The sequence below is a fragment of the Oncorhynchus mykiss genome, chromosome 16 (assembly GCF_057628025.1).
Source record: "Oncorhynchus mykiss isolate SJ-2025 chromosome 16, ASM5762802v1, whole genome shotgun sequence".
NCBI classification, from domain to species: domain Eukaryota; kingdom Metazoa; phylum Chordata; class Actinopteri; order Salmoniformes; family Salmonidae; genus Oncorhynchus; species Oncorhynchus mykiss.
This window is the reverse complement of record NC_143037.1, coordinates 1323879-1338686: the sequence shown is the minus strand read 5'-3', so window position 1 is coordinate 1338686 and position 14808 is coordinate 1323879. Positions and strand designations below refer to the sequence as shown.

Here is a 14808-nt window from a genome sequence, read left to right as displayed (position 1 = left end):
ATGGTACTCGGTCTAGGTACCCAGAATGGTACTCGGTCTAGGTACCCGGAATGGTACTCGGTCTAGGTACCCAGAATGGTACTCGGTCTAGGTACCCAGAATGGTACTCGGTCTAGGTACCCAGAATGGTACTCGGTCTAGGTACCCAGAATGGTACTCGGTCTAGGTACCCAGAATGGTACTCGGTCTAGGTACCCAGAATGGTACTCGGTCTAGGTACCCAGAATGGTACTCGGTCTAGGTACCCAGAATGGTACTCGGTCTAGGTACCCAGAATGGTACTCGGTCTAGGTACCCAGAATGGTACTCGGTCTAGGTACCCAGAATGGTACTCGGTCTAGGTACCCAGAATGGTACTCGGTCTAGGTACCCAGAATGGTACTCGGTCTAGGTACCCAGAATGGTACTCGGTCTAGGTACCCAGAATGGTACTCGGTCTAGGTACCCAGAATGGTACTCGGTCTAGGTACCCAGAATGGTACTCGGTCTAGGTACCCAGAATGGTACTCGGTCTAGGTACCCAGAATGGTACTCGGTCTAGGTACCCAGAATGGTACTCGGTCTAGGTACCCAGAATGGTACTCGGTCTAGGTACCCAGAATGGTACTCGGTCTAGGTACCCAGAATGGTACTCGGTCTAGGTACCCAGAATGGTACTCGGTCTAGGTACCCAGAATGGTACTCGGTCTAGGTACCCAGAATGGTACTCGGTCTAGGTACCCAGAATGGTACTCGGTCTAGGTACCCAGAATGGTACTCGGTCTAGGTACCCAGAATGGTACTCGGTCTAGGTACCCAGAATGGTACTCGGTCTAGGTACCCAGAATGGTACTCGGTCTAGGTACCCAGAATGGTACTCGGTCTAGGTACCCAGAATGGTACTCGGTCTAGGTACCCAGAATGGTACTCGGTCTAGGTACCCAGAATGGTACTCGGTCTAGGTACCCAGAATGGTACTCGGTCTAGGTACCCAGAATGGTACTCGGTCTAGGTACCCAGAATGGTACTCGGTCTAGGTACCCAGAATGGTACTCGGTCTAGGTACCCAGAATGGTACTCGGTCTAGGTACCCAGAATGGTTCTCGGTCTAGGTACCCAGAATGGTTCTCGGTCTAGGTACCCGTAATGGTACTCGGTCTAGGTACCTGGAATGAAAGCTCAGGTTCGATCCTCTGCAGGCCTGAGTTAGCGCTGTGCAGGCAGATCGCAAGCAGGGCCTCCAGCATTCTGATGCTCTGTAGAGGCCACTCTTCCTCCAGCCTCCTGGAAGGATCCTTCTGGGTCCCCTTACCCTCTCCCTGCCCACCCTGGACTGGGCTCACAGCTTCAGCTGGGTGCTGGCCTGAATCCTCCACTCCCAGGGTGGTGGTGGTGGTTGAACCTTTTAAAAAGAATGTCAAAAAGCTGTCTGGAGACTGAACCGTAGAACACTTCTCATGTCAGTTTCTATGTAATGCAGGGGTTCTTAAACTGTTTCAGCCCCGCACCCAAATTAGAAATGCTGTGTTTTCCTGGGAGCCAAGTTCATGAAACCATGCTTCCTTTTGGGGGCCCTAAGCGAGATTTGGTTGGATTAATATCTCTCTCTGCCTCGTGACGGCAGAGTTTTAAAGGACATTTCCTGCAACTGTTCAACATTTAGCCATGGAGCAGAGAGAAAACGTTCTACCCATTTAGCCATGGGGTGGAGAGAAATCTTTGTAGTTTTAAAGACAATTTCCTAAAATTCTACACATATTGCCATGCTTATGCCATGTGATCATGATAACTGAGTGAGAGTGACTAACAAAACCAATGGAGCCCCCCGGAGGTCAGGGCCCGCCATGATTACTACAAGTTTAGCTAGCTAGACTAATTTACCAATCCCAAAATTGTTATCTGACATGGTTAATTGAGTGACGGTCAGCGACTGAAATAAGAGGGAACGTGCTTTTATTTTTATTGCTACGGGTGTGTTCTCCTATTCTAACGCACAACGGACCCCATACTGAGTTCCACTTTTTTATACATTTACAGTACCAGTCAAAGGTTTGGACACACCTCATTCCAGGGTTTTTCTTTATTTTTTACAATTTTCTACATTGTAGAATAATAGGGAAGACATCAAAACTTAACCAGCACTGTTACCACAGCATTCTGCAGCCATACGCCATCCCATCTGGTTTGGGATTAGTGGGACTATCATTTGTTTTTCAACAGGACAATGACCCAGAATACACCTCCAGGCTGATAAGGGCTATTTGACCAAGAAGGAGAGTGATGGAGTGCTGCATCAGATGACCTGGCCTCCACAATCACCTGACCTCAACCCAATTGAGATGGTTTGAGATGAGTCGGACCACAGAGTGAAGGAAAAGCAGCCAACACGTGCTCAGCATATGTAGGAACTCCTTCAAGACTGTTGGAAAAGCATTCCAGGTGAAGCTAGTTGAGGGAATGCCAAGAGTGTGCAAATCTGTCATCAAGGCAAAGGGTGGCAACTTTGAAGAATCTCATGTATAAAATATATTTTGATTTGTTTAACATTTTTTTGGTTACTACATGATTCCATATGTGTTATTTAATAGTGTTGATGTCTTCACCATTATTCTACAATGTAGAAAATAGTAAAAATAAAGAAAAACCCAGGAATGAGTAGAAACGTTTACATCTGCATTTATGTATTTTTCCCTGACATGACGACCCCCCGTTATCGCGGCCGCGACCCCCCCCCCCCCCCCCGTTAACACGGCCGCGACCCCCCGTTAACACTTTAAGAAAGGCTGATGTAATGTAGTGCACCACTGAGGGACCTCAACGGAAACGTCCTGACTTGGTGGCAGTTCAATATATATATATATAATATATTCCCTCCCAGTTCTGAAACCTATTGTGTATTTGTATTTTTTCAATCAAACCTGTCTGAACTGGGGTTGGTATAGAGGTTGGTGACGGAGCAGTGGCAGAGGAGGAGTCAGAGTGAGTCTTGTCCTTCCCATCGCTCTTCTTCTTGGCCTTGCCATCCGTGGTGTGAGAGGTGAGTTTTTGGATGAGCATGGTCATGAGGCGGGAACAGACATCTAGTCCCCCCAGCCGGTAGAACTGTCTCTGGAACACGGGACTCGCCAGGTAGATCCAGCGACACACCGACCACACGTCAGCAGCACGCCGCACCTGTTCAAACATGACATTCATTATTTAAAAGATTATTAGTTCAGATTGGTTTAAATATATAATCCCTCTGGTAGATGACAAAACATTTATAAAATGTACAGTGCCTTGCGAAAGTATTCGGTCCCCTTGAACTTTGCAAAAGGTGGCGCTACAAAGTATTAACTTAAGGGGGCTGAATATTTTTTTTTCATGGCGTTCGGCACTGACCGGTTTACGAACACAACACAGTCAACGCTGCAGTCAACGCTCGGGCCTTTACATATCTGAAGATTGTGTGTCTCTAGTCAATATTACCGGAGATACAGACACACAGATGCCTTCAGAAGTATTCACACTCTTGTGGGATTAAAATGGATTTAATCTTTTTTTTTGACAACGATCTACACAAAATACTGTAATGTCGAAGAGGAAGACAAATGTCTTACAAATGTCTGAATTCATAAAAAATAAAATAATAATAAATACTGTTTACAAAACATGAAGAACAATAACTCTTTCCATGAAATAGACAGCTATGATCCCTTGTTAAATCCACTTCAACCTGTGTAGAGGAAGGGGAGGAGACAGGTTGAAAACTTTTGTTCTAAAACTTTTGAACTGTAGCGTAGATCATTTTGTGTTTCCGTCTCTTACAATCAAAGCCTGTAACAATGTACCGCTTCTTAAATGGAAAAATCTTTACGGACCAACTTTGAGCAAATTAAAACATTTGAATTGCGATTAACTAATGCCATTAACTCAGATAATAATTGTAATTGTTTGACAGCCCTAACATCAACACATTAAACTGGACATTGTGCGATCAATCAAAAATAATACGAAGTTAAAAACACAACACCTGTTCCTTGGAGGGCAGGGCCACGCTGTCAGGTGACAGGCAGGGGAGTCTCCCTCCCAGAGGCTCTGAAGCCGTACTGTCGTACCCTGACGTATCCTCCGAGTCGTTGACCGAGTCACGGTCCGAGTCGGCCTCCTTGCTGACGCAGAGGAACGCCACACACAGGAAGAGGTTGATGGTGTTCAGATGGGTCTCTCCCCGGCCCCTCCCCCTTCCTGCCCCTTGACCAATCCGGCTCCTTGGGCGCGCCTCTTTTAGACACTCGTAGAACTTAGACAGGCTCTGTGGGCCCCCCTCTCCTATGGGACCTGCGGTACTTCCGGCCCCACGGGACCCCAGCTCCTCAGCCAGGCCGAGCGTGGCCTCTCTCTCCTGGGCCTCGGCATGCTCCGGGTCCGGGTCCTGGTGCTCCACTCCAACTCCAAGTATTAACGTCTCAAACACCTTGAGGGCCCAGGCCCGGGTCTGGTCCAGGTAGATGAGCTCAGTCACCTGGTTCAGACCGTTACAGGACAGGAAAAGGTTCCTGATGACCCTGACAGGAAGGAGGAACAACATCACTTTAATGAGGAAGAGGAACACATCACTTTAATGAGGAAGAGGAACACATCACTTTAATGAGGAAGAGGAACACATCACTTTAATGAGGAAGAGGAACACATCACTTTAATGAGGAAGAGGAACACATCACTTTAATGAGGAAGAGGAACACATCACTAACGAGGAAGAGGAACACATCACTTTAATGAGGAAGAGGAACACATCACTAATGAGGAAGAGGAACACATCACTAATGAGGAAGAGGAACACATCACTTTAATGAGGAAGAGGAACACATCACTTTAATGAGGAAGAGGAACACATCACTAATGAGGAAGAGGAACACATCACTTTAATGAGGAAGAGGAACACATCACTTTAATGAGGAAGAGGAACACATCACTTTAATGAGGAAGAGGAACACATCACTTTAATGAGGAAGAGGAACACATCACTTGAATGAGGAAGAGGAACACATCACTTTAATGAGGAAGAGGAACACATCACTTGAATGAGGAAGAGGAACACATCACTAATGAGGAAGAGGAACACATCACTTTAATATTTAACTGAAGAGAAGAAGAAAAGGGTCCATTTAAAGTCTGGCTGCAGACCGGAGCAGTCTTCTACAATCAGTCTGTATTTAAAGTCTGGCTGCAGACCGGAGCAGTCTTCTACAATCAGTCTGTATTTAAAGTCTGGCTGCAGACCGGAGCAGTCTTCTACAATCAGTCTGCATTTAAAGTCTGGCTGCAGACCGGAGCAGTCTTCTACAATCAGTCTGTATTTAAAGTCTGGCTGCAGACCGGAGCAGTCTTCTACAATCAGTCTGTATTTAAAGTCTGGCTGCAGACTACTACAATCAGTCTGTATTTAAAGTCTGGCTGCAGACTACTACAATCAGTCTGTATTTAAAGTCTGGATGCAGACCGGAGCAGTCTTCTACAATCAGTCTGTATTTAAAGTCTGGCTGCAGACCGGAGCAGCCTTCTACAATCAGTCTGTATTTAAAGTCTGGCTGCAGACCGGAGCAGTCTTCTACAATCAGTCTGTATTTAAAGTCTGGCTGCAGACTACTACAATCAGTCTGTATTTAAAGTCTGGCTGCAGACCGGAGCAGTCTTCTACAATCAGTCTGTATTTAAAGTCTGGCTGCAGACTACTACAATCAGTCTGTATTTAAAGTCTGGCTGCAGAACGGAGCAGTCTTCTACAATCAGTCTGTATTTAAAGTCTGGCTGCAGACTACTACAATCAGTCTGTATTTAAAGTCTGGCTGCAGACCGGAGCAACCTTCTACAATCAGTCTGTATTTAAAGTCTGGCTGCAGACTTCTACAATCAGTCTGTATTTAAAGTCTGGCTGCAGACCGGAGCAACCTTCTATAATCAGTCTGTATTTAAAGTCTGGCTGCAGACCGGAGCAGTCTTCTACAATCAGTCTGTATTTAAAGTCTGGCTGCAGACCGGAGCAGTCTTCTACAATCAGTCTGTATTTAAAGTCTGGCTGCAGACTACTACAATCAGTCTGTATTTAAAGTCTGGCTGCAGACCGGAGCAGTCTTCTACAATCAGTCTGTATTTAAAGTCTGGCTGCAGACTACTACAATCAGTCTGTATTTAAAGTCTGGCTGCAGACCGGAGCAACCTTCTACAATCAGCCTGTATTTAAAGTCTGGCTGCAGACTTCTACAATCAGTCTGTATTTAAAGTCTGGCTGCCGACCGGAGCAACCTTCTATAATCAGTCTGTATTTAAAGTCTGTCTGCAGACTTCTACAATCAGTCTGTATTTAAAGTCTGGCTGCAGACTACTACAATCAGTCTGTATTTAAAGTCTGGCTGCAGACTACTACAATCAGTCTGTATTTAAAGTCTGGCTGCAGACCGGAGCAGTCTTCTACAATCAGTCTGTATTTAAAGTCTGGCTGCAGACCGGAGCAGCCTTCTACAATCAGTCTGTATTTAAAGTCTGGCTGCAGACCGGAGCAGCCTTCTACAATCAGTCTGTATTTAAAGTCTGGCTGCAGACTGGAGCAACCTTCTACAATCAGTCGGTATTTAAAGTCTGGCTGCAGACTACAACAATCAGTCTGTATTTAAAGTCTGGATGCAAACCGGAGGAGCCTTCTACAATCAAGTCTGTATTCAGAATATACAGTTGAAGTCAGAAGTTTACAAACACCTTAGCCAATTATATTTAAACTCAGTTTTTCACAATTCCTAACATTTAATCCTAGTAAAAAGTCCCTGTTTTAGGTCAGTTAGGATTACCACTTTATTTAAAGAATGTGAAATGTCAGAATAATAGTAGAGAGAATGATTTACTTCAGCTTTTATTTCTTTCATCACAATTCCAGTGGGTCAGAAGTTTACATACACTCAATTAGTATTTGGTAGCATTGCCTTTAAATTGTTTAACTTGGGTCAAATGTTTCAGGTAGCCTTCCACAAGCTTCCCACAATAAGTTGGGTGAATTTTGGCCCATTCCTCCTGACAGAGCTGGTGTAACTGAGTCAGGTTTGTAGGCCTCCTTGCTTGCACACGCTTTTTCAGTTCTGCCCACAAATGTTCTATAGGATTGAGGTCAGGGCTTTGTGATGGCCACTCCAATACCTTGACTTTGTTGTCCTTAAGCCATTTTGCCACAACTTTGGAAGTATGCTTGGGGTCATTGTCCATGTGGAAGACCCATTTGTGACCAAGCTTTAACTTCCTGACTGATGTCTTGAGTTGTTGCTTCAATATATCCACATACTTTTCCTGCCTCGTGATGCCATCTACTTTGTGAAGTGCACCAGTCCCTCCTGCAGCAAAGCACCCCCACAACATGATGCTGCCACCCCCGTGCTTCACGGTTGGGATGGTGTTCTTCGGCTTGCAAGCCTCCCCCTTTCTCCTCCAAGCATAACGATGGTCCTTATGGCCAAACAGTTCTATTTTTGTTTCATCAGACCAGAGGACATTTCTCCAAAAAGTATCATATTTTGACCCCATGTACAGTTGCAAACCGTAGTCTGGCTTTTTTTATGGCGGTTTTGGAGCAGTGGCTTCTTCCTTGCTGTGCGGCCTTTCAGGTTGTGTCGATATAGGACTCGTTTAACTGTGGCTAGAGATACTTTTGTACCTGTTTCCTCCAGCATCTTCACAAGGTCCTTTGTTGTTGTTCTGGGATTGATTTGCACATTTCGCACCAAAGTACGTTAATCTCTAGGAGACAGAACGAGTCCCCTTCCTGAGCGGTATGACGGCTGCGTGGTCCCATGGTGTTTATACTTGCGTACTATTGTTTGTACAGATAAACGTGGTACCTTCAGGCATTTGGATATTGCTCCCAAGGATGTGGAGGTATACAATTTTCTTTCGATTTTCCCATGATGTCAAGCAAAGAGGCACTGAGTTTGAAGGTAGGCCTTGAAATACATCCACAGGTACACCTCCAATTGACTCAAATGACATCATTTTCCAAGCTGTTTAAAGGCACAGTCAACTTAGTATATGTAAAAAGTGAAATAATCTGTCTGTAAACAATTGTTGGAAAAATTAGTTGTGTCATGCACAAAGTAGATGTCCTAACCGACTTGTCAAAACTATAGTTTGTTAACAAGAGATTTGTGGAGTGGTTGAAAAACTAGTTTTAATGACTCCAACCTAAGTGTCTGTAAACTAGTTTTAATGACTCCAACCTAAGTCTATGTAAACTAGTTTTAATGACTCCAACCTAAGTGTATGTAAACTAGTTTTAATGACTCCAACCTAAGTGTATGTAAACTAGTTTTAATGACTCCAACCTAAGTGTATGTAAACTAGTTTTAATGACTCCAACCTAAGTGTATGTAAACTAGTTTTAATGACTCCAACCTAAGTGTATGTAAACTAGTTTTAATGACTCCAACCTAAGTGTATGTAAACTAGTTTTAATGACTCCAACCTAAGTGTATGTAAACTAGTTTTAATGACTCCAACCTAAGTGTATGTAAACTAGTTTTAATGACTGCAACCTAAGTGTATGTAAACTAGTTTTAATGACTCCAACCTAAGTGTATGTAAACTAGTTTTAATGACTCCAACCTAAGTGTATGTAAACTAGTTTTAATGACTCCAACCTAAGTGGATGTCAACTAGTTTTAATGACTCCAACCTGAGTGTCTGTAAACTAGTTTTAATGACTCCAACCTAAGTGTATGTAAACTAGTTTTAATGACTCCAACCTAAGTGTATGTAAACTAGTTTTAATGACTCCAACCTAAGTGTATGTAAACTTCCAACTTCAATTGTGTATCATTCAGCACTCTATATAAAAGAGAAAATCATTCAACTGTGAACTCGTGACACGATTTCAATATTAGGATCTCTCAACTGGCCAGGTCCTTCAAATGTATACAAACCAGTTGTTGGTAAAATAAAAATTAAAGTGTGTGGATTGAGGGAAAAGGTCCAAAGAGGAGCGGGGAAAGGGGGTTGAACAAGCCATCATTTGACCCTCAAACGATTCTCCTACACAATACAACCCTCTCAAACGATTCTCCTACACAATACAACCCTCTCAAACGATTCTCCTACACAATACAACCCTCTCAAACGATTCTCCTACACACTACAACCCTCTCAAACGATTCTCCTACACACTACAACCCTCTCAAACGATTATCCTACACAATACAACCCTCTCAAACGATTCTCCTACACAATACAACCCTCTCAAACGATTCTCCTACACAATACAACCCTCTCAAACGATTCTCCTACACAATACAACCCTCTCAAACGATTCTACTACCCCCCCCCCATAACACACTGTTTCATTGACCCGACCCCCCCCATAACACACTGTTTCATTGACCCGACCCCTCCCCCATAACACACTGTTTCATTGACACCACCCCCCCCCCCCCCCCCCCCACAAAACACAATGTTTCATTGACCCCCCCCATACCACTCTTCAATTGGTTAGGTTAAGGCCAAGTCTGATAAATCTGCCATGACAGATTTTGACTGGCGTCGACTCTATTAGCCGTCAAATCCTCCAATGACCTTTGTAAGGAATTTAGGAAACAAGGACAAAAGGAAGGATTTGACGGCTAGGAACATTTACAGACACAGCCAGAAGGAATGGGAGGAGAAGGGGGCAGGAGGGAGGGACGGGAGGAGAAGGGGGCAGGAGAGAGGGACGGGAGGAGAAGGGGGCAGGAGAGAGGGACGGGAGGAGAAGGGGCCAGGAGAGAGGGACGGGAGGAGAAGGGGGCAGGAGAGAGGGACGGGAGGAGAAGGGGCCAGGAGAGAGGGACGGGAGGAGAAGGGGGCAGGAGGGAGGGACGGGAGGAGAAGGGGCCAGGAGGGAGGGACGGGAGGAGAAGGGGCCAGGAGGGAGGGACGGGAGGAGAAGGGGCCAGGAGGGAGGGACGGGAGGAGAAGGGGCCAGGAGGGAGGGACGGGAGGAGAAGGGGCCAGGAGGGAGGGACGGGAGGAGAAGGGGGCAGGAGAGAGGGACGGGAGGAGAAGGGGCCAGGAGGGTGGGACGGGAGGAGAAGGGGGCAGGAGAGAGGGACGGGAGGAGAAGGGGGCAGAAGAAGGGGCCAGGAGAGAGGGACGGGAGGAGAAGGGGCCAGGAGAGAGGGACGGGAGGAGAAGGGGGCAGGAGAGAGGGACGGGAGGAGAAGGGGCCAGGAGGGAGGGACGGGAGGAGAAGGGGCCAGGAGGGAGGGACGGGAGGAGAAGGGGCCAGGAGGGAGGGACGGGAGGAGAAGGGGGCAGGAGAGAGGGACGGGAGGAGAAGGGGCCAGGAGGGTGGGACGGGAGGAGAAGGGGGCAGGAGAGAGGGACGGGAGGAGAAGGGGGCAGAAGAAGGGGCCAGGAGAGAGGGACGGGAGGAGAAGGGGCCAGGAGAGAGGGACGGGAGGAGAAGGGGGCAGGAGAGAGGGACGGGAGGAGAAGGGGGCAGGAGAAGGGGGCAGGAGAGAGGGACGGGAGGAGAAGGGGGCAGAAGAGAGGGATGGAAGGCGGCGTAGACAGAAAACTGTCAGACTGGAGGAGGGGACAGAGAAGTAAAGAAGGTAAAGACACCACCGTCCTCACCTGGACTTGAGCAGGGTTGGTAGTGTCTGCAGGTAGACCAGTAGCACCTCTACAGGTAGACACTGGACGTGGTAGGAGCACACCTGGCTACACGCGGTAGACACACCCAGTTGTTGGGCGTGATGCACTAGCTCCACCCCTCTCTGCAGTACAGGGTTGAAGATGTGCGTGTAGAGCTGCCATTGGACCACAGCGTTCCCTCTCAACATCAAGTGACACATGTGTCCCGCGACCTGTTGGCTGAGTGCCTGGTCCTCCCCGAACACCAGCCCCTGGTACGCCTCCAGGGCCTCCCACTTCCACAGCATATCCTCTGCTCCCCCTCCACTGGGGAGGATACCATGGGAACGGTAGCTCAAAGTGGGGGACGACACTCCGACCTCCCCCTGCTGGAGCGTCTCCTCCAGGCCCGGCAGCTGACTGCTGTCCAGAGTACAGATGTTACAGGAGGCTAGCTTAGCTTTCTCAGAGGGCTGGCCGCCACCTAACTGATCCAGGATCAGCCGGGAGAGGACAGAGAGGATGTGGGACTGGTAGGAGCGGAGCCCTGGCGCCTGGAAGGCGTGGAGGAGAGGGCCGACTACAGACCGAGGGTCCATACAGCAGCAGATCCCCACAGCCTGGACCCCAGCTAGGACCTGGAGCACCGCTGGCCCACTGGAGGACAGGCGCTGGAGCAGACGGAGACACTGGTGGGCACAGGCTGCCAGGCAACAGCACCTCTCTGGGTAACGCACCACGTCATCCAACCCCTCCTTCCCCTCGGTCTCTTCGAAGGGGTTACGGCGAGCGGCCTGTTTGAAAGCAGAGACGGGGAGTCCGGAGAGGTCGCGGTGATGATGCAGGAAGTGAGAGTATTCACAGCGGCGGTGGCGACGGCGGGCGCAGACGGACTGGTGCAGTTGCTCTGACTTAGCGGTCTTCACGGAGCTGATGATCTTTAGGACCCCGGAGATCAGTCCTTTTAGACGATCTGCTGCCTCACCCCCCACCTGAGTCGGAACATAACGGAAATTCGTTTTTTGACTTTGTGTTTTTAATCCATGATACATTTTTTTGTGTGTATCGTTGTACTCAACTCTGCGAGCCAAATTCACCAGACACAAATTAAGCCAAGTGATGGACTAAAATGCAAGCTCAGTGGATAATCTATTTTTAGTCCAAGACTAGCCTTAATCTGTGTCTGGGAAGTCAGCTCCCATTGATCTAGTAAATAAATCTATCAATCAAACCTCAGAGTCCCGGGCGCGGCCCAGCCCTTCTAGCCTCAGAACGGTGACCTCAAACAGCTCCAGGCCGCGATGCTGGATGAACTCATGAAGCAGCTCTAGAGCTTGACTGAAGAAGAAGGGATTGGGGGCCGAGGCATGGAGACACCCCAACAGCACCTGGACATCCCATTAGATTAATAGAACGGTTTAAGAAATACAAACATTATCGTACATCAGCAAATGGTACCGAATTCACAAAATAGTTCACTACTTTAACCAGACCACCCTAGCCACCCCTGGATTACAATAGATTAATAATGTGGTGTTCTACAGGGATCTATTCTTGGACCTCTTATTTATATTAAACTGAACAGAAATATAAAACACAACACGTAAAGGGTTGGTCCCATGTATCAAGATCTGAAAAAAATTAATAAAATAAAAATAATAATAAACAGCCATTTTCCATACGCACAAAACAGTAATTTCTCTCAAATGGTGTAAAAATGTGTTTTACAGCCCTGCTAGTGAGCATTTCTCCTTTGCCAAGATAATCCATCCACCTGACAGGTGTCGAATATGAAGCTGATGAAACAGCTCATTGCAAAAGGTGCACCTTGTGCTGGGGACAATAAATAATAAGTTTAGTGAAAAATAGAGGGGAAAAAGTGGAAAATAAAAGGCATCAGTTTTGTTTTAATGATGTATACAGAGAACACGGTGCCATTTAGGATGCACTCCTAGTAAGGAATGGATAAAAACGTAACTACTGCTCTCTGAAGGAGGGAAATACAACATACTATGGGGAGTCGCACTCTGGCGACTTCAGTCGAAGGATCTACAATCACGCCTGACAAGGCCAATGAAATCCGCGCCTCGCTGGAAGCCCCGCCTTCCACAGGTGATAATTTAATAGCGCTCTTCACCAAGCCCAGGAACGGGTAATGCGGAGGTGCCCAACACGTTTAACCGAGGCCATAGACATGAGCAGGGAGACTTTGGAGGAGCAACTCTCCAAACCCAGCGCCAAGTTGGCGCAGACAGACATGGCAGCTCTTCTAGCTCCTAAGCAACGCTGCAAGATTTCGTTTTGCTGTGTGTAATTTCTTACATTATTAGCCCAGAATGTTTTCTGTGTTACTACATACAGCAGGAAACAGCTTTTGGATATCAGCGTGGCGGTAACTCACGAGCATTACGATTTTCCCAAATTGGATCCTTTTGTTCGTACCCCCCAGGGCAATTGAACTTATCCCAGAGGCTGCTCCAAGACGCTGGCAGAGAAGAGGTATTCGGAGTGGACTTCTAGTCCGACTCAGGAGGCGCGCACACCGTCCACCGCTTCCGAGTATATTACTCTAATGTTCAGTCTCTGGACAATAAAGTAGACGAGCTCAGGGCGAGGATCTCCTTCCAGAGAAACATCAGTGACCGTAACATACTCTGTTTCACAGGAACATGGCTCTCTCGGGATATACTGCCCCTAAAAAACCATACAAACAAATCAGGGAACAACGGCCAGAGGGTGAGAACGCTCTGCCATTAAGGGACAGTTTAGTTGGCGCAACATAAGACAGTTTTGTGTTTCAGTAGCGCATCTCGTTCACGCCGAGGTGTAGAGTGGAATGAATGTGAGCCTTACGCTCATCACCTGTGGAAGGCGGTGCTTCGAGAGAGGTGCGGATTTTAATTGGCCTTGTCAGGGGTGATTGTAGATCCTTCAACCTAAGTGGTGAGAGTGAGACTCCCCATAGGATTTTGAACTGAAGTTGACTGACTGAAAGAGGACAAGACAATCTTCTTCCTGGTCGTACATCAGCAAAAAATATATACACTACACAATGGATGTGAGCCCTGGTCTAAAGTAGTGCACTATATAGGGAATAGGGCTCTGGTCTAAAGTAGTGCACTATATAGGGAATAGGGCTCTGGTCTAAAGTAGTGTACTGTATAGGGAATAGGGCTCTGGTCTAAAGTAATGTACTATATAGGGAATAGGGCTCTGGTCTAAAGTAGTGCACTATATAGGAAATAGGGCCCTGGTCTAAAGTAGTGCACTATATAGGAAATAGGGCCCTGGTCTAAAGTAGTGCACTATATAGGAAATAGGGCCCTGGTCTAAAGTAGTGCACTATATAGGGAATAGGGTGCCATAAGGCTCTGGTCTAAAGTAGTGCACTATATAGGGAATAGGGTGCCATAAGGCTCTGGTCTAAAGTAGTGCCCTATATAGGGAATAGGATTCCATAAGGGTCTAAAGTAGTGCTCTATGTAGGGAATAGAGTGCCATGTAGGACACAGCAGTCCCTACCTGCAGTACCCCCTCCAGCAGCTCAGGTAACAGCAGGGAGCGGTGCCTCCAGCGGGAGAAAGAGAAGTCCTCCTGCACCTCCTGCAGGGTCTTCTTGGTCCTGGGAGCGAATGGGTCAACCTGTCTCTCCAGGCAGGACCTGATCTTCAGCGTGGCTCTGGTTACAATAGACAGGTTGTACAATGGTTTCAGCTGCCAGTTTAGTTTGGCTCCTAGTTTAGTGTCGACCACCCGGGGGGGTGGGGGGGGTTAGAGCCAGCAACCGTCTGGCTGCCGGTCGTGTTCTCTAACCTCTTGGCTACGTACCTGAGCAGGTCGGTCAGGCTGCGTCGCAGGCTGTCTGGTAGAGCCTCACTCTGACCCACGTCGACTGACATCAGGTGGAGGATGGTCCTTAGCAGCATCCTCTGAGAGGAGACGGATCAGACTGATCTTTATTATCAATTAGCTAGTCGTACTCGGGTATGGAAGTTAAGGATTATGGGCACCGGCCAGTCAGGCTGGTAGATCACATTTTCTCTACTAGCCTGGATGATGTTCCACTACCCAAGAGTCCAAAATGTATGCCATACTTCTGATTACTTTTGGGCTAGTTTGGCATATTTCCTACTAGTCTGGTCTGAAAATACAAGCCTGAGGCTAATGTGGACTATGTCCATCACTCATGGTCATACTTACAGG

The 14808-nt window shown here is 47.3% G+C and overlaps 1 protein-coding gene across 6 annotated transcripts in view; it reads right to left on the bottom strand.

Annotated features, from left to right (window-relative positions):
• Positions 1 to 14808, bottom strand: part of lyst (lysosomal trafficking regulator) — a 246824-nt gene that overhangs the window by 165980 nt on the left and 66036 nt on the right. For all 6 annotated transcript variants that reach the window (XM_090201712.1, XM_090201714.1, XM_090201715.1 and 3 more), the window contains exons 8-14: positions 14434 to 14534; positions 14128 to 14284; positions 11838 to 11993; positions 10606 to 11597; positions 3992 to 4526; positions 2898 to 3153; positions 1146 to 1381 (exon numbers count right to left, since the gene is read on the bottom strand). In XM_090201712.1, the coding sequence (XP_090057838.1) occupies positions 1146 to 1381; positions 2898 to 3153; positions 3992 to 4526; positions 10606 to 11597; positions 11838 to 11993; positions 14128 to 14284; positions 14434 to 14534 (2433 nt within the window). The remainder of the gene's footprint in view (positions 1 to 1145; positions 1382 to 2897; positions 3154 to 3991; positions 4527 to 10605; positions 11598 to 11837; positions 11994 to 14127; positions 14285 to 14433; positions 14535 to 14808) is intronic.